Source organism: Papilio polytes, unplaced genomic scaffold, assembly GCF_000836215.1.
Source record: "Papilio polytes unplaced genomic scaffold, Ppol_1.0 DF821511.1, whole genome shotgun sequence".
Taxonomy (NCBI): domain Eukaryota; kingdom Metazoa; phylum Arthropoda; class Insecta; order Lepidoptera; family Papilionidae; genus Papilio; species Papilio polytes.
The window spans coordinates 1,109,237-1,129,053 of record NW_013527693.1 but is presented as its reverse complement, the minus strand read 5'-3'; the positions used below and the strand labels follow the sequence as shown (position 1 = coordinate 1,129,053).

The 19,817-nt window shown below is 33.9% G+C and overlaps 3 protein-coding genes across 5 annotated transcripts; all 3 read left to right on the top strand.

The window, feature by feature from the left end:
* Window positions 1–3,654: 3,654 nt before the first annotated feature.
* Window positions 3,655–8,581, top strand: LOC106108422. The gene is made up of 8 exons (XM_013289587.1): window positions 3,655–3,670; window positions 3,739–3,812; window positions 3,969–4,093; window positions 5,204–5,395; window positions 6,904–7,042; window positions 7,583–7,740; window positions 7,852–7,991; window positions 8,160–8,581. The coding sequence occupies exons 1-8, from the start codon at window positions 3,655–3,657 to the stop codon at window positions 8,579–8,581; spliced, it is 1,266 nt and encodes a 421-aa protein (XP_013145041.1).
* Window positions 8,582–9,310: 729 nt separating this feature from the next.
* On the top strand, window positions 9,311–16,071 carry LOC106108640. Its single transcript, XM_013289895.1, has 10 exons — window positions 9,311–9,528; window positions 9,702–9,799; window positions 10,202–10,387; window positions 11,315–11,429; window positions 11,860–11,932; window positions 12,114–12,261; window positions 13,089–13,224; window positions 13,884–14,036; window positions 14,429–14,613; window positions 15,126–16,071. Exons 1-10 carry the CDS (start codon window positions 9,439–9,441, stop codon window positions 15,340–15,342), a joined length of 1,401 nt encoding a protein of 466 aa, XP_013145349.1. The 5' UTR covers window positions 9,311–9,438; the 3' UTR covers window positions 15,343–16,071.
* A 1,611-nt stretch (window positions 16,072–17,682) lies between these two features.
* LOC106108491 lies at window positions 17,683–19,625 on the top strand. Of its 3 annotated transcripts, none has more exons than XM_013289669.1 (6): window positions 17,683–17,859; window positions 18,173–18,240; window positions 18,334–18,458; window positions 18,703–18,855; window positions 19,199–19,286; window positions 19,361–19,625. In XM_013289669.1, exons 2-6 carry the CDS (start codon window positions 18,191–18,193, stop codon window positions 19,503–19,505), a joined length of 561 nt encoding a protein of 186 aa, XP_013145123.1. In that variant the 5' UTR covers window positions 17,683–17,859; window positions 18,173–18,190; the 3' UTR covers window positions 19,506–19,625. The 3 variants fall into 3 exon arrangements, with proteins under 3 accessions (XP_013145123.1, XP_013145122.1, XP_013145121.1); XM_013289668.1 differs by having other exon boundaries at window positions 17,683–17,934; window positions 18,169–18,240; XM_013289667.1 differs by having other exon boundaries at window positions 17,683–17,941.
* Window positions 19,626–19,817: the final 192 nt, after the last annotated feature.

The following is a 19,817-nucleotide window of genomic DNA, read 5'->3' as shown; positions in this document are numbered from 1 at the left end:
CAGACGAAACACGGAATTGCGTCCATTTCACGTCTGTCTTCTGTGTGGTCGTGGTATTACACCGGGCGTGCCGGCCCATTCGTGCTAAGATGTTAAAGCGAACACTACCACTGACAAATGTGTGAAGTCAACCAACCCGCAGTGGGCCAGCGTGGTTGACTATGGCTTAGTCACCCCTAACTTAGGGTAGGCTCCGAGCCCCTCACTGGGACTGTACAGTGAGCTGGTGATGATGATGGCATCAATTTTTATAGAATACCGCCAAAAGAGTAACCTTGCTACCCTTGGAACTAATTCGTATTCGACATAACGGTATTCTGAGCAAAGAGCGTAGGTAATGAACGACCTTTTTAAAAGATTTATTTACTTACGCCAAATGTCCTTCATCCTGAACTTGCTGTAGAACAAATGGTGAATTCTTGTATGGATCCTGTTCGCCAGCCGACAATACATCCGAGGAGTTCCTCATCATATAATAATCTGTCTCGATTATCATCTTGCCTAGTTCTACCTCGACTGACAGAGCATTGTACGCTAACAGAAAACTTATTTCCGGCTCTTTTATGTGTGGTAACTCGGTAAGGTGCATTTCTTGGAAAAAGCTAGAAATTTACGGTTTACAAAGAAAACTTGTTACTTGTTAAAACGATATAAAGTTTTAACCTTCAACTTTGGTTAAATAAATTTAATTCGGTATATTTAAGAGGCGTGTCAATTAAACCTAAATGTTATCAAAATTAATTCATAACTAGTACTTACACGTGCACCATATTATCGAACACATAAAATCCTGTAGATAATTTACATTCATTCTCCATTTTTCTTTCGATAGCATTCATTGTTTTCTTGCCAAAACTCTCTCTCAATGCCTGTGTATCAAATTTATTAAAAAAAAAAAAGAATATTACTTCTTACTAATCTTACTAATATAATAAATGCGAAAGTTTACCAGGTGGATGGATAGATAGATGTTTGTTAGAGTTTCTAGCTTTAACATCTGAACGGATCTGGATGAAATTTGGCATAGATGTAGAGCATAGTCTGGAAGAATACATAGGCTACTTATGTATTTTTTTCCTCTAATTCCACGCTAACGTAGTCGCGGGCGAAGATTAGTTATGAATAAATGTAATTTTTCACATGCAGAAATGCGAATGAAATGTAAAACTTCTTTTTCCCTTTTTTCCACCAATTAATGACTTTAGTCACCCCTTATTAGGGTAGGCTCCGAACCCCTCGGTGGCTATGTGATGATGAATTACTTTAGTGTTTTTTTTTCTTCCAACAACTGTTATGTTACAAAATATTTACTTACTACTTTTAAAGCATTCTCGAATGGCTTTCTGTGTTGCTCCCATTGCGTTCGAAAATTGTTTACTTTTTCTATTTAGAAAGAAATTTAAATATTAAAAACAAAGGAAATCATTTCAATAAAAAAATCACATAAAGGTATCTTTACTGTTAATGTTTTAACTTGCTTTTTTACAATAGTGGCTTTTGTCCAGTAGTTGGCAGATAAAGGCTGATGATGATTTTTAAACTTCCCAAAAGAAGGAAGTACTCAATTCGTCTGTATTTTTTTATTTTTTTTAAAGAATTACTATTTAATGACTTACCGCTTTTATAGTAATTCAAAATATCAGATCCAAAGTCAGAAAGAATTAAATACTTCTCCAATATTACTTCAAAAACTACTAAGAAAATGAAAAAGTAATTCATATTCCAGCGATTCTTAAAGTTTCAATGACATCGGGGAGAATGTTTCATTAAACTATGTAACTAAAGTTTTACAGCCAAAAGTTCATTAAGTTATTTAATTAAAAAGATAAGGAAAATATTTTTACATTCTAACCTTCAGCAGAAGTTTTTATGTAGAGTTATAAAAATGGAGATTTTAACCTTCTATCTTGTATTCCATAAATTCAGTATTTTTAACATTTAAAAAAAGATATTTTATTGTCATTGCTACAACAATCATTAAGACTAATTTATTTAACTACTAGCTTTCGCCCGCGATTCCGTCCGCGCGGAATTAAAAAAATAACAAATGCAAGTAGCCTATGTGTTCTTCCAGACTATTCTCTACGAGAATATCTATGCCAAATTTAATCGAAATCCGTTCAGCCGTTTAGGTTCCAAACTCTAACACACAAACATCCATCCATCCATCCATCTATCTACACTTTCGCATTTATAATATTAGTATGATTTACAATACGATGATCACATGTACTCGCACAAAAATATTAATCTGAAAATCCGCATGTTTTCTCGATACACAATGTCAACATAATAGAGAAACTCCCCTATAATTTAACATAGATGTAGGGAGAAAAAAAGACAAAACTGTTTTCGAACATATGATATGGCGGTATAAATTAATTTAAAGACTTTTGGTAATACAGTGGAAAATTTGTATGAGAAGTCATGCATATGATGTTGAACTAGCGGCGTAGGAATAATGTTTTATTGCATATTTCCTAACCTTACTTTTCCACTGTCGTTATACGTTATAACAGTGGTAGTGCCCCCTTTAACATCTTAGCACTGCAGGGCCGGCACGCCCGGTGTAATACCACGACCACACACAAGACAGACGTGAAATGGGAGCAATTCTGTGTTTCGTCTGATGAGTGTGGTGCCGGAGGCCTAATTTAAATCCCTTTCTCTTTACCACCCTTTTCTTTTAAGGAGAGGTTGGGAAGAGGACGTGGATTTGATGGTGAAGGAGATGCATAGGAACGGGAAATATCCTCTTTATGTGCGTCTCCTCCTCCGTCGTATAAGGGTAGGCAACGCATCTGCAATTGCGGATGTCTATGGGCAGCGGTCGCTTCGCCATATTGGCGATTTCAGGTGGCCGCTTGCTCGTTTGCCACCTTATGTTATAAAAAAAAACGTACAAAAACATAAAATGAGAAATCAAATTAATTATAATTGTGGATGTGACGAAACCGTGAAAACCTACGGCGATTATTATCTATATATGAAGGGTTTTACCCTAAGGTACAGAATTGTCCCAAACTGCGTTATAAACAAAAATAATGAAATTCTTAGTTGCATAATAGAAAAACAATTAAAAATAATTGAAATTGCAATTTCTAAAAATTCTCGTTATGTTAAGATAATTAAAAATTTGATTTTAACATAAAGAAACAAACGCAATGACAACGTGTTTTCCACAAGTTTTAATTTTAACCTTTATTTTTGTTATTATTTGCTCGTCATATGTTAATAGTGATACGATTTATAAATCAAAAAATGGGAAAGGTAAGAATTTAGTTTAATAACTAAGTGTTAGAAAAATTAATAATGTTTACTAATAATCATGATTAGCCTCTTGAAAAACATTTGTTTTGTCTAATTTTGTCTAATTTAATTACTTAGAGTTTTACATTTTCTGGTGTCCTTAAAGCACGTTTTCTGCGTCGAAAAGTATATAGCAGAAAAAAATTCGGGCCAATTACTTTAAATAATTCTACGACCGATGCCATTGTACACCGGGAAAATATATCAGAAGTACCTCAAACAGATGACGCTGAAAAGAGAAAAAAAGAAGGTCTACCTCCTGTGATATCACAGTCTGTCCTGCAAGAAAAGGACCTCAAGAATAAATGCTGGATGAAAGTAAATGCAAAAAATCATTTCGAAACAATGGATGGATTAGACGGTAAGATAATTTAAAAGAATGTAATCAGAGTTATATCTTTACGTGTTTTTATTTTTTTTAATTCATAGATCGATTCGAATCCGTACGTAAGAAATATGAAGAAGCAATCGAAAGCGACGACTTGGACAAACAAATGTTGGATGTGAGTTAAAGAAATTGTTTGTACTTTAAATTACTAAGACTAATTTAAACTGTTTGAATTGTTAACGGGGGATCGCAAATATTCACCAGAATAAGGATTCAAAAGAAAAGAATAAGAATGCAGTTTTTATATAATTCCATATCAATTCTCATGTAGATGATGCTGAAGTCTAAAGGTACAGCGGAAAGAGTTTCACAAGGATCCGGCGGCGATCCCAGCTTCATACCAGCTGGTATCAATCTCGGAGGTTACAGCATGATGAGACTGCAAGATTCTATTCTGTAAGTTGTAAGATTTTGATGCGTAGATTTATTTACTAATTTTACAACTGATAATAACTCTATCACTAAAGGAAATGCTTTACTCTATCCTCGAACGTTGTCAAAACAATATATTTAGTCCTGAAGATATATCAAAAGTAAAACTTTAACATCAGTATACAAGAAATTACTTTCTGATTCGTTACTAAAATGGCCTTGGAGGCCTAATTTAAGTCCCTTTCTCTTTATCACCCTTTTCTTTTAAGGAGAGGTTGGGAAGAGAAGTGGATTTGACGGTGGAGGAGATGCATAGGAAGCGGAAATATCCTCTTTAGGTGCGTCTCCTCCTCCGTCGCATAAGGGTAGGGCAACGCATCTGCAATTGCGGATGTCTATGGGCAGCGGTCGCTTCGGCATTTTGGTGGTTTCAGGTGGCCGCTTGCTCGTTTGCCACTTTGTGCTATAAAAAAAATGGCAAGTAAATTATAACATTAATATTTCATATGGGATTTTCTATACGTGGATAAGTGAAAATTACTTACTTGTTTACAATCTCACAAATCCCTCCATCCCTGCTTGTAATCTGTCACGGTCCACGGGACATGTGGCTCCCTAATAATCCTGTCCATATGTAATTCTCCAAGGCTACGTCCGCGTCTACGTCATGTAGAGATTACGAGCCTGCCAAGGAATTTCTCTTGATACGCAATAAAAAAATAGGTTAATGGTATTATGAATATTATATGATATTTGGCCAATATCACTCGTAGGTCTTTTAATCGCGCGGAAGTATTTTTGCGATAATGTGCTTTTATCGTCTTGTTACTCTAGTTTATAGAATTTGTCCTTCAGGAAAATGATATTTTAAAGTATGATAGTTCAGAGACCATTTTATAAGCATTAAAAATAAGTGTAGATCATAAATATCGCATCCGTTTGTTCTCATGCTCTGTTGGATTAGAATCAGTAAATAGCTCATACTGTTTGAACATGGTGGTATTGAAGTTAGAACGGTAAGCAGATACCGGCTATTCTCGTCTAAATTGAGGGTTACAGTTTACAGATAATCTCTATTCATACTCGTAAACTGCAAGCTTTTTTATAAATTAATAAATGAAGTCTCCTTTTCAGATTCTTCCACCGAATGAAGCTCAGAAACAACACACACTTCCGCGTTGATGCCTTGCACAATGATTTTTCCAACATGGTCCTCACAGCAAAGTTATCGCTCAATGATCTCCACATACTGGGAGCTTATGAACGTGTTCTTACTGAATCAGATCCATCTGAACTATTCTACAAGCCTACATTCGGTGAAGTAGAGTAAGTACATCTATCGGTACTAAGAAACATTTATGTAAAATATACGAAGCCTAGGATAATCTATCGAATTAAAGAACGAAAATATGTTCCTTCTCTGGGTAATGTGTATCTTGCAATTTGAACTATATCGTAGGATGTTATTCGGTTTGCAAAATATTTTATACATATGTGTGTTGAGTTTAGTGTTCAATACATGACAAGAAGGTACACTTCGAAAAAGTATACATTTTGTAAAACAAGTACTTCCAGTGTAACGCTATAAAATCTATCAATGAAATTTATAATTGAAAATTCCTTTATTACACGACACACAATATTTTAAACCCTAACGATATCAGTTTTTTCATATCCTTCAAATCACAATGTGGAACCAAAAATGAAGATAAATTTCGTTAGTAACAACATCTGTGTCGGATATAGCCGGATTTACGGTTATCCGGCTTGAAGGACTATTTTATTAACTTCCTTTATAGACGAGGAAACTCGACAAATGGTTTCGCATATAGGGAGAATTAAATTTATTGCGCTTGCTAGTTGATGAACGGACCAATGAAAATTAAGAATATTGTCAAAATTTACAGTTAAATGAAGATTCTTTTATTTTAATTTGTCCTAACAACTCGAAAAATTTGTTTCTTCTTATTCCTAAATCCAACAATAGGTTACAAGTTACGCATACCTTTCCCTTTTCTTATTTATCTTAACTGTACACCTGAAAAAGAAAATCGGCTCCGTTGGGAATTATCCCAAACTGCGGGGGTCGAATGTAAGCAAAACGACTTATTTGTATTTTCTTATTTGGTTAACAATAGATTTCTATTACGAAACGTGCAATACAATATGGAGGGAAGGTACCGTTTGCTACGGAACAAACTGACTATCGAGCTTGTTGTTTCCGATATAAATACAAACGATATATTAATGACAGTAAGTAATTTTTATTCTTTCATCATCATTTGTATGCAGTTTTGAGAACTTTTGACCAAACATTACCAACATCTTTAATCTATTTCTAGTTTTTTCTACTCCGTCAATTGACTTTTTGTCTTCATTTTCAGTATCAAAATAATGAAGATACAACTAAACCAATAACTTTACAGCGAAAAAATATCGGTAATTATTAAATACATTCCATTTAAAATTTAATTTGATTTAATTATTTTTTCTTATTGTAGATGAGTTTCTGGACAGATTAAAAACGGATTTGGATAAATGGTTAAAAGATTATTTCAATGATTATTTAATGTATTTTGGTATAGAGGGAAGTAAAGCTAATGCTGAATTATTGTAAGTTTTCTTTGATATGTTTCCAAATCAAAAAATAAATCTGTATTTTCCTCGCCGTACCACAAAATTGTTACCTCGAACTTTCTCGAATTGTACGAGTATAAGATTTTCACCAAATAAACAGTTAAACCAAAATTTAAGGGAAATTGTGAGATAAAATGAAGTGAAATTGCATTATGTGGATAATTATAAAAATAACTAGATTCTTGATTTATTTACAGGGAATATGAAAAGGAAAAATATCTTTCACTAAACGATTATACCGATCAAGTTTTAGAAAAAATGAAAAAGAGATTAAGAGACTTGAGTTTCGAAGCTGTTCAAATTCCCAAGTTCACAGTTACCGCTGTTACTGGAATTGTATGAATATTTTTTCAAATATTTTTTCTTACCGCTAGGAATAGACAGACTATTAAAAGTCCAAAAGGAAAATAGCTCCAGAATTACTATGAAAAACTACACTAATACTATGAGTTGTTGCTTTGCCACTTTTGTGGTGATATTATATGAGATATCCTTTTATAATTTATTCTTTGCTACAATAAACTGGCAAATAAACTTTGCGTTGCGAACAAAAACTCACCACAACGGTGAGTTTTTGTTACTTAAGTAAGCCATTTGCTCGCTTCTCTCGTTTTATTTCAAGAAAATATTGAGTACATGAAAAACAAGTAATAAAGTCTGGTATTCTGTTTTCTCTAGCAAATAAAGCTTACGAAGGGTGTGCTACGAGGCTTAAACACAATTCATAGAAGAGGCGTAGCGACGTGTAAGAAAGAAGACCAGTTTCGTAAAATAGACATGACAGTTGGATTTGGTAATTTACAGGTTATATAATGTTACTAAGTTTAAATTCATTTATTTGAAGCTTAAAGATTTATTGAAAACCTTATTTATTAGGCTACATATAATTACGAAGCTGTATTCAACACAGGAGTGCCTCCAGTAAATGGTGTATTGTTTGTAACAGCACATGAATTAATTGCCCACATGGGAATAGTTCTTAATAAAAACCCAGAAACCTTGAAAATAATTATCGACTCCATAGAACATGTAAAGTAAGTAAAGAACAAAATTTGAATTAGATAAACCAGGTACATGTGTTCGTCGTTCTGTTTTGTTTTTATTTTATTTTTGTAATATGTAACTAAACCTTTTGATAATTTTAGGCCAGAATCAATAACTGTGGAAGGGCCTGCGAATAGGATCATAGGAAATTTAAAAAATTTACTTGAACGGCATGTCTTCACATTTATTTCTAATGCTATTATCCACAACGTAAAGATGATCAGTACTATTACGGAATGTGGTAAGAAACTTTCGAGAGAAAATAATGAGTTGTAAATAAAACATATAACTTATAATTATAATTAATAACTAATTAATAATTAATAACTAAATAATAAATTATAAATAATAATAACATATAACTTATAATTATAATAATAACATATAAATTATAATTTTTATTTCCCAGAGCCAAAACTAATTGCTTTTAATCATGAAGAGCATTCCCGAGAAAATAAAGAAAATACCGACAGTGAGAATGAAAATGAACTAAATCACAAAACCGAAGTACAGATAAGTGAAATACCAAAACAGACTAAAGATTCAGAATCAAATGAAATTCTAAATGATGATAAAAATGATACTACTAATTTTGAGATAACAATTGATAAATTTGAAGGCGACGCTGCATCCATTAGTAAAGAAGAAGAAATTGAAAACGAAAATCGAAGCAATATGAAGCCAGAAGACGTCGAAAGCATCAAAGGCCAAATTGATTTTAGCCATAGTGACGAAAATCATTCAAAGAGCGACAAATCGGCAAGCGCAGACACTTCTGAAACCAAAATAAATAAAAGTGTATTGGAAAACACACAAACAAAAAAGTTGTGAAAAGAATTCTGTATTTTTAGATAAGTTACCTAGAAATAATCTAATTGCCTAATATAGAGCACAAAGGTGAAAAAAATTTTCACCTTAACTTAAACAATACTTCCGGGGTGTATTTGTGGTAAAATTGTTGACCGTTATTAATTGTGTTGTTTTTAAACAATCTTTAAATTGTTATAATATAACACTGTTCTAGAATACAATAATAAACATTCGTTAAAACTTTATAGGTGTTTTGAATAACTTCTTAACTTTTGAAATTTACGGGCCCAGTAAATCGGGACAATAGGATTCTGCGAGAATAGTACAAAAAGTACAATTTATAGCTGCAAAAAAGGTTGAAATGGTTACTCAACTTCTAAGCCAATAGAAAAGACCTTTGTCGTCATTTGGTATGAAATACTGAATGTAAACTTTATTTAAAACTAGCCTATATGTGTTTTTCCGGAGTACCCCCCACATTTATGTTCATAATTCACATCGAAATCTGTTCAGCCCTTTAAGCTACAAACTCTAACAAACATCCATCTATCCATCCATCCATCTAAGCTTTCGCATTTATAATATTAGGTAGATATCATTCGTATGAAGGCGCATGGGAACAGATAGTCATCAAATAAAAATAGTAATAAGCGTTCAGAACCTATATAAAACATAATCTATAATTCAATGACATTTGGGTTGTCAGTTTTCTTTGTCAATGTCAATTAGTTTCTGTCAATGTCACTCTGTCACTGCCTTGCTGTACAAAATTACAAATTATATTTAAACAATATGTTTCGTTAATTCGACTAAATTTAAATACTACTTCAAACAAAATTTCCCTTTTATACTACTATCGAGGTGATGTATGTAGCAAGATGTCTGACGAAGAAAGTGTGGATATTAAACAAGAGTTGCTGGATCTATTAACAAATGTTCAACCAAATCTACAAGATGTTATCAAACGGGTAACTTTTATACTATTACAATAACAACATTTGTCAATTTTTGTGCATTCAAAGATATCTAATTGCATTTTTGTTTCTGCTTTTTATCTATACAGCTTACAACTGCCAAAATAAATGTATGTTCTTAAATATGTTTTAAGTTGAATTTGCTATATGCAATTTTATTATTTCAGAGTTTCACAAATGTTGTATTGCAACAGAATAAAAATGGTGAACAAATCAAACCGGATGTACTGGAAGACACATCATACTTTGCTAAAAACACCCAAGTGTAAGTTTAACTAAGTGGTTTAAATCACTATTGCAACTAGTTTCAAAATTGCAAGAACTTGACTGACATAGTAAATGACTTTGTTATCTCTAATAAAAACTATAAAGAGGAAAGATTTGTATTTTTGTTTGTTTTGGAATAATTCAAAAACTACTGGGCCAATTTAAACATTTTTGCCCATTATAAAGCTATGTTCTCAGTGAATAATATAGCCTTTTTTTATTATTTTTTAATTTCACTCAAGCGAACTTGCCAGTAACAGCCAGTTATCTAATGTTAAAAAAAGAACACTGCACTGTCCTGTTTTTTTTTATAATATATGTGGACAAACAGTGGGAAATTTATAAATTTAATTACTTATTTTATATAACTTAACTAAATATGCAAATGTATTACTTCCAGTAATCTAACAAGATTGGAGCTACTCAGGATGCCTACATTCCACCTGCAGACGGTATCTCTAGACCTGAAGTCAATGGCGCTAAGTCTGAGATGTTCACTGGGAGAGGTCGGTGTTAAAGGCCTGTACAGTGCATTTAATGAAAACTTATATAACCTTATACCTGTCATGTCAGAGGGACATGTTTTGTAAGTAACATTCTTTTTTCATAATCTTTGATATTGCTAATATACTCTATGGGAATATGTAGTACATTATGGAATAATATTAAATGATATTTTATGTTCTATAATAATAAGCAATCAATTGGTGTTTGAATTATTTTTTTCTGTAAATTTAAAATGTGCATTACTTACTACTTACTTTCTGTGCTGGCAGACCAACCCAAAATGAGTCTTTGCCTCCAACATGGGAATTCATTTGTAATTAAGAACAATTAAGAAATATTTAGTATTTATGCAATCATGCTCCACCAAGTGCTTAATCTTGTGACTCAAGCTACCAGTGATGAAATCTGCAGCAAAACTAACCTACTCCACTGTGTGCGGTTTCTAAAAAATTGTCTTCCCCTTAATCTAACTATTTTGTAAGATCTTAAAATATTGGTCCAAGTTCTTCTCTATAACTCCATATTTAAAACTTATTACATAATTGTTAACATGTATATCACAAAGTATTTAATTGTATTTTCTTTATTAAAAGGTCTGTACAATGAAGGATATGGTAATTTAATGATTTTGTATTCTATGTTTTGCTACTACTGCTTTATATTATTTTATATAAGCTTTTGCCCCCTACATGGAATTAAAAAAAAAACTTAAGCAGTAGCCTATACATTCTTCTAGACTATCCTACATCTATGCCAAATTTCATTGAGATCCCTTCAGCCGCTTAAGCTACAAAATCTAAAAAACATCCATCCATCTAAACATTCACTTTTATAATATTGGTAAGATTTGAAAAAGTTATACATTGAGTCTATGTGTTTATTTAGAACAAAATGTTTTTTCTATTATTTTTTTTTAATTTCTGTTTTAGATCACTTCTGTTTCTCAATCATATACAAATTAACAACATAGTATTTGTTGTATTTCTAATTGTTAGGTTATTTTCAGAATATCACTATCAAATATGACAGCTGATGTAAATGTAGGTCTGGTGATGGAAGATGACGTGTTCTCATTCGTAAACCCCGGAATTGATTTTGTACATGATGAAGTTATAGTCAAGGTAAATATGTGTATTATATCTTTATAGTTATAAAAAAAATATTCTCATTATAATTTAACTATGCCACCAACTTTTTAATTTTTTAAAACTCTGAAAATTGGAAAATTTGTGTATAAACCAGTGGCGCGAAGCCTAGCTTAAATTATGGGGTCTTAGCCTTAGTTACCTGCTGGTCCACTGCGGATCGGTTGACTAATATATGTGGGAATAGATTTTGGCGTGGAAGGAAACGGAATGGAAGTGTAACAGAGAGGGCAAGTGAGCGACAAAGAGAGAGGTTGAAGAGCAAAAGACAGATCAAACATTAACAGAGTAGATAGGGTAATAAGAGAATTAAAGTTTTAATTGATTTATCTAGCGTTTTAGTTGTTCATCAAAGAATCCCAACTACTAAATATATTATCTGATAATGTTATAAAAATGATTTCAGTTGTCATGGCCATCACCTCAAAGAAATGGTGGATATGAATTTACGACAACGGAACAATTAGCTAAACACATAGGTAAGGACTCTAGATAAAACTACAGATCTCTAGATGAAGCTTTGTTGCGCCGATATATAAAATATGATATTATAAAAATTAAAAAGCTACTAAGCCGATTTCAGAAAATGTCGCGACTAACAGCTACTTTATACCATTATAGTTAAAAATGTGCTCAATTTAAAAAAAAAAACAATTCCAGATGATCTACCGCTGACCGCAGCAGTATCCTTGCCCCTGTACGCGTTACTGCGACACCGGCTGCAGCGGCACCTGGCGCTGGTGCTGCGGCAGGCCACCAGCGTCTCCGACCTGCTCTATACAAACCCTAGCCTACTAGAAGTCTATAGGTAAACCTTCATACTTGACTAAAGTGACAGTTTTCTGCTGGCTTTGTCCAACAAACTAGTAAATAGCTAATGTCTTGTATAATTTTCTGTATTGTTAATAGATTAAGGGCCTGTCCCACCACTGGCTGATAGAGGCTCAGATAGCTTAAAAATGACATCACTGTTAGATAAGAGAAGAAAATCCGATATTTATATGACATATTTTACATGTTGGATTGTTATCAGACAATTTATAATTTTGGTGGGATAGGACCTTAATTATGTAGACACATTAATCCTTAATTCAATAGTGTCCAGTGTGACGAACTAATTAAAAAAAAACTACTGAAGTAGTTTTGATCTAAAATACGTGAGACTTTGATTGTAGTGTGTTGGTAACATAATATTTTGCTACAAAAACTCCCTCTAGTTAAGGGTTAAGTATTACCATGATAAGTGATTCAAAAACTTAAAATAGCAATTATCTTAATTTATTATTATCTATTATTAATAGTTAAAATAATAAATCCATTTATTATTTTAACTGCTAAAATTGTATTGTTTTATTTAAATTTGAACGTAGTATTAGTAAAGTAACCAAGCAGAAAATATGTAAACTATGATTTTTAATAAAGAAAAAAAATTGCTATCACCAAAAAAAAATCATGTGCCCACTATCCACCAGACATCATGTTTTATTGAAATAATTGTGTTAGCATTTTAAAAATAAAATAAAAACAGAATAACATCTAATCTTATCACCACTACAAAACAATTAGGAATAAGAGGAAAAAAAAACACAACAAAGAAATAAAAAAGTTCAAAAAATTAGGGTATTGTACTGTTAGGTCGATGGCACGCGAGCTGTGCGCCAAGGGCAACCGCGCCGTGGACATGGTGCTCATCAACATGCGGCGCACGCTGCTGCAGACGCGCCGTGAGCTGCTGCAGCTGCCGCCGCTGCACGCCACATTCATGCACAAGGTATATAGCAAGATTTTTTTTATGTATAGCAAAATAAAAATATTTATAGTGTTAAGAAATCGGTACCTTGCCGGTATAGCGGCACAACACTAGATCATTGGCATACACGTCCGTCCCTATGACAGCTGTCAATGTCAAACAGAAGTAGAACAGAAAAGCGCGCTAATATCTGGCAGTAATCGATAGATGATATATCAAAGTATGTTACGTTGTTTGCGCTATAAAAACATAGAAACCTCAAATAGTGATCGTATACATAGTTGTATGACGGCATACTATAAAAATGAACATAAGGGCTTGGCTAATTAAGGACTGCTTCAAATTTAGTATTTATCTTCGTTACCTTTTTTTTAACCAGATAATATAAGCAATACCTACTATATTTTCCCTCTTTGACAACTTTGTTCTTACTTGCAAGTGGGCACTGGTGACAAGTTGCCCACTCGACGACAGCCTATCAAAAACAAATGTATGTAAAAGCGTGGGCTTGCCGCTCATTGCCTTTACTTCACGGCTACGATTTTTACAGAATTGAAACCATTATTAACTACACTTGCTACACTTAACGAATTTTTAAGTGGTGTCTCTGAGTGTAGGAATCTACAATAATGGTCTTATCATCAATGTTTTAGTCATCCGTGTAATAGATTTATGTTTAGATAGGATCGATATCGTTCGTGGGCAAGTTCGAGACGGAGGCGGGCTGGGTGAAGAACTTAGCCACCATCAACAGGGTCGGGGACGTCAGCGTCGCGCTGCTCGCCGGCGACAGGACCAGCTTCAGCGTCACCCTCAAGATAAAGGATCTACAAGTTGGTTGTATACATTTTTAAACACCTCAATATTTGTAAATAATCTTTACGAATGATTTTCTACGTATGAGTTACGGGCCTTTATCTAATTAAGTTGTAGATGATAAAAAAAAATAAAGTGGAATAGCGCAAATAAAAGTAATTTTAATAAATTCAGTGCCGATCACTCGGAGCCATAGTCACGGTGCCTCCTACTCGGATCCGAGCGATATTCTGTTCTTTTTAGACATTTTTATATTAATAAATATATTAATAGTAAATAAGTTTTAAATAAATCAGGTATTTGCTTTATAAAATCCAACTATCGGGTTTATGAAATGAAACAAGTTATTTCAACATCAAAGTAAGCTTTAATTGAAGATGGGGTGTATTAGCTGAGTGTGATGTGGCAGATGGGGTACGAGGGGTACCGCATGCGCGCGATGGGCGTGTCGTGCTCGGGGCGCGTGTCGGCCGCGCTCGCCGACTGCGCGCTGCACCTGCGCCTCTCCGCCGGCCGCGCGCTCGCCCCGCCCTACGCCCCGCCCTACGCGCAGCCCTACCTGCAGCTCGACTGTCTACGTCTCGACCACTTGCAGTCAGTACACATAACCTTTTTTTGGTGTCGGCAATCGCCCAAAGACACCCTGCCGAATAGGGGCATGCTCGTATGCTCTATAGCCATTCTCAAGTGACGAAGTTTCCGGGGTCTCCAAGGAACACACCGGAACCTTCAGCACTTAAACTTTCTCTTTGGGGTGGACACACAACCTATAATCATCTAAGGAAAGAAAATTCAATTTTCTTTGCTTAGATGATTCAAATTTAAAAAAGCAAGAGCCAGTAAAGAACTCGTACTTTCTTATTAAGTATCTTGGCTGCTCAATTTTCCATCCTCCGCATCGCATTAAGCCCTGGCACACCTAAAATTATGTTTTGTGGTAAGAGCACTAAGATAAAGAGAAAGAGAGATGACATTTAGCACTCCATAGTTTATATAAACAATCTGTTACGCTTTAGCTCTCTTATTTTTCTGAGCACCTTTTAAACTAAAACAGGTTATTAATGTATTATATATCGTTTAAATACATAAAAAATATGTATTTCCAGGTCAATGGATATGCATGTGACTGGGCTAGGTCCGCTGAGCGGCGCGGCGGGGCTGGTGCGCACGTGGGCGCGGGGCGCCAGTGTCGCCCACGTCGCGCCCGCGCTCCTCGCACAGCTCACACACGAGCTGCACACCGCGCTCACGGAGCTGCCGTTGTGGGACTTACTGCACGCAAACGAGTACTCGCACACATCAGGTTCCCACTGTGCGTCGTAGCCCACGCCTAGACAGCCTGCACATGTTAAACAGCCCACGCCGACCCTGCGCGGCACACTAAACAGACCACATAAGTTGTCACTTTGTCAGGCTAGCCCACGCCTAGACGGCCTGATGCAGGACACGCTATGGACATCGCCCACATAACTTGATATATTGCCCATTATGCGTGATTAACCCACTCCTAGCTTGTACTACAAGCTATACACATTGACTACATAAGTTGCTACTTTGTGTGACTAGCCCACGCGTAGACAGCCTATTGCATGGCAAGCCATCGCCCACATAAGTTGCATAGTTGCCCACTGCGAGCCTAGTCCATCGGTACATACGTCTCGTAATTGCCCACTATACTAGCTTAGCCCACACCTAGACAGCATCCCTCTTTTAACAATTGGGACGCCTTGTAAAGGTGAGGAATTTAATATGGAGCTCTGCTAAAATAGCAAATAATAAGTATTTTTTTATTTTTCATAAGGAATAAATTAAAATCTTCATATATTTTTTATTAGAACAGGGTTATAGTCAATACATGACCATGAAAATGTATTTACACGAATTACTAAGGTACAAGGACCCCATTCGTACATTATTTTTTTGGTTTATTTGTTAATTTTACATTTGCTCAAATCGATTTGTCCATATTTATTTGTTTTTTTTTAAATGGTGTGTTGTACAATACCTATACAATTTTATTTAGAAACTATTATTAAACGATCAACTAAAACAGTATATTTAAATTATTTTTACTAGCTTAAAGTTGCAAGCATTTTTACACTAACTATAGTTTTTGGACTTTTAGACTAAAACGGCATTTTTTTTCAATATATTTGTTTTGTACAATACAATTTTCACAATAACTTTAGGTTTGCTCTAATTTTGGGTTCTAGGTTACCTAAACCGATGTTTCACGCATTTTAAATAATTTTATTTAAAAAATAATTAAATATATCTCGTTTAATAAAATTCTTATATGTAATGGCAGTACTAGCAAAAGGCCAAGTTCTCATTTCTATCTAGTTTTCTATTTATCTATCCAATCATGTATATTTTTATACATATATCTAATGATATTAAAGGCCTGTCCCACAATTCTTGTAAATTATCAGACAATCTGACGTATGAAATATGTGATGGAAGTATAGGATTTTGGTACTCTGACAGTGACGTTACTTTTAAGCTATCTGAGCCTCTATCAGTGGTGGGACAGGTCCTTAACATTTTAATTTTTATCAAAGTATTGAACATAACTGCTAGCCTTTTAATCCCTTCATATTTCTTATATTTTTATCACACTTTTAGTATTTTTTCACTGAGTTTATTGTGTACTTTTATCTAAGTTGTTATGTTACCTTAGTTATAGTAATGTAAAGAGCAATAAAATTATATTAGCTTATTTATTATGTATTGTAAATGTATTTTGTATTTATATCTTACAGTTTTCATATAATTTCAGATTACATCGTTATAGATCGACACGATATCTGACCAAATGGGCATAGTCAAACTAAATTATGCTCACTAGCGCCATTCTGTCACTGTCAAATAAATGTCAAAGACACCGTACTGTAGCTGTCATGTTTTTTTTGTAACATTCAATGCCTTTTTTACATATTTCATTAAACTAACTATAACAGAGTCTTATCGGGACAGATATTCTTGTTTGATTATGAATTGAGAAATGAAGAAATTATTATCTATTTGAATATTATAAATCGCAAGGATTTTTTTTAGAATGCCAGATGTATTTGACAGTTTATAGTGTTTACATTATCTTCAATACTACCGAATTGAAATAAAGATTAAAATAATCACATTTTATTTGCCGATTTATTTGTGCGTTCAAACCGCAATAAAGTACATAATTTAGAATGTCTTGAAAACGGAATTGGTTGTTTTTTTATAGCGGTTGTGAAAGCTTGATATTTGAGACTGTTGTAAATTGTGTTTTTATTATACAAGTTGTTTATTAAAATTATTCTTTGCAGTTTTTTGTTTTTTTATTTTTCCTTTTACTAAAAGAAAAAAATATTTTTACATGTCCGATATTTTTAAAGTAAGAGTACAGACAATTCTATATGATAAAAAAAGGAAGAGAGTTTGTAAATTCCAGATGGCGCCACTTTTGTGAGCAATATCTCCATTGAAAAAAATATGGATTTCGGAATGGTTTGGTTTCATTATTCTACGAATAAACATGGAATTTGATTTTTAGTACGTAGATGGGACTAGAAATATTCTGCAAGAGGCGCTGCCTATTAAAATGGTTTAAATTATTTTTTACACAATAACTTACTTCTAAATTCTAAACCAAAGATTTTATATAATTGACAAATAGAGTTTTTTGACTTGAGGTTGTCACATTTGTAAATCGCTAAAATACTTGGTCTTTTATTTTTGAATTAACGAAGCGGAAAGCGCCAAAGATTTTTTATTTTAAAATGTGTTTTTCGGGACAAGTTTTCAATAAATTACCCATATAATAATCATAGAGTTTCTACGAAATAAACAGAGCAAGTAGAAAGTTGATGAAAGTGTAGAGGCAATTGTGTTTTTTCCTCTGACTTGTATTTGAGAGAAAAACTGATAGCAGCAACAGGCAAGGCCGCCTGGTTTACATTACACCAGTAAAGTAGGCTAGTAGCACTCAACATGACGCTTGCATAATTTAAATACTTTGGCGCCAGTGAGCCAATACAATCCATACCAGGTCTGCGCAGTATTGTACTGCTCTCCAACTGTACTGGCCAAATGTAAACCAGGCATAATGAAATCCTCTATAGTGGTAGAGTGATATAGTTTGAAGAATTGTTAATGTATATTTTTACAGCAGTATCAATAAAAAAATATGGGAATCCTCTGTTCTACGTTCGCTGGTATAGATTTATGCACTAGCCGGTAACTAATTAAATTACATTTAGCTATGTTTATATATTCTGTTTAAAATGTACAAAGTCTGTTTAATCTTTTTTTTTTATTATTTGCGTATAGACTTGCCAACTGGTTTCTGTGCTTTGTCACACTGGGTGGAATTATGTCCTTTATGCAAATATCTGTTATTTACGGTATGACCATCGGCTACCATACGGGGCAAGAACAATTAGCTTATTTTGCCGGTAAGTTTTCCATTTACATTTTCATGTTCTATTATCGGAAACATTTAGTTACATGATTTAAGATAAACCTTATTTGCGTTCAAAATTGTATACATTCATAATATTCGTTGCAGTTTTTTAACATTTCTATTAATTACAAAGTCTAAATCAAGGGTGCCGTTTCGACACCCCTTATTAGTGGCGGCTAAGCTGCCGCTTCGATTCCTCTAGGGCTGTCACTAACCGAATATTTATATGATTTTAGTCAGAGCAAGAAATGTACAAAGCACTACAAGGTTCAGTGGACCGTTGCTGCGTACGGGTACCGAGGTGGAGCGCCGCACGGAGCCCTATAGCCCTGACACCACCACCATCACTACCACGAGCCCACCAGAAACTACCACAGAATCCGTGCTCGGTTTCGATCACTTTTTTATCAATTTACATATAATACAACTAGCTGTTGCTCGTCTTCGCCCGCGTGAAATTGAAGTATCATAAAAAAATGTAGCCTATGTTATTCACTAATGACGTATATTTTTAACGGTGAAAGAATTTTCTAAAACGGTCCAGTATTTTTTGAATTATTTGCTTACATACAAAAATACAAAAATGCAAATCTTAGTTATAATATTAATATGGATAACAACAACAAAAGACCAGTCACCGATTTCGAGAAAATACGTAATGCCAAGAACATAATCTTAAAAGTAACCCACATTGTATTTTAAATATTTGATTGTTCATTTTTCCAATTCCAGGTTTGGAGATGTACGAAACTCGACCTAGGACGAGAACTGGTAGTCGCGACGACAGCGACACGCCTTTGTTTATACAATACGTGGACATGTCTGTTGAATTTCATTATATTGCACATTCATTTAAATTTCTAACAGTGTAATTCTATAAAATAAAAATTCCAGGACTACTTTGGGTTCTTTACCGGATCTCGAAGATTTCCCTAGGAAATACAACGGTCGTGTCCGGAGAGCGAAAAACGATATTTTGAGCAAGATGTTTTGGAGACCTTTTAAAAAAACAGATGCAAAAGCAATTTCTCCTAAATAACTGTTCGTAACTACGTTTGACTGATTCGATTTTCAGATTCCAGATAGAAAATACACTGTTAAAACTATTTTGTTTTACACTTTTCGAATTATTTACCTATATTAATACAATAAGTAAAGAGAAAAGCTTGTTTGATTCTTGTGGTTTACCCAAACATATTGAACTAATTATAAAATTGCACTTTAGAGCTCACATTGGTAAAAGAAATTTTCAAAATAAAGAACTTCGAACGGTTCTTATAACAATTGAGCAGTTAAGAGAAAAATATCACCATGATCAATGGTGTTGGCAGCCCCAATGTTGAATGACAGG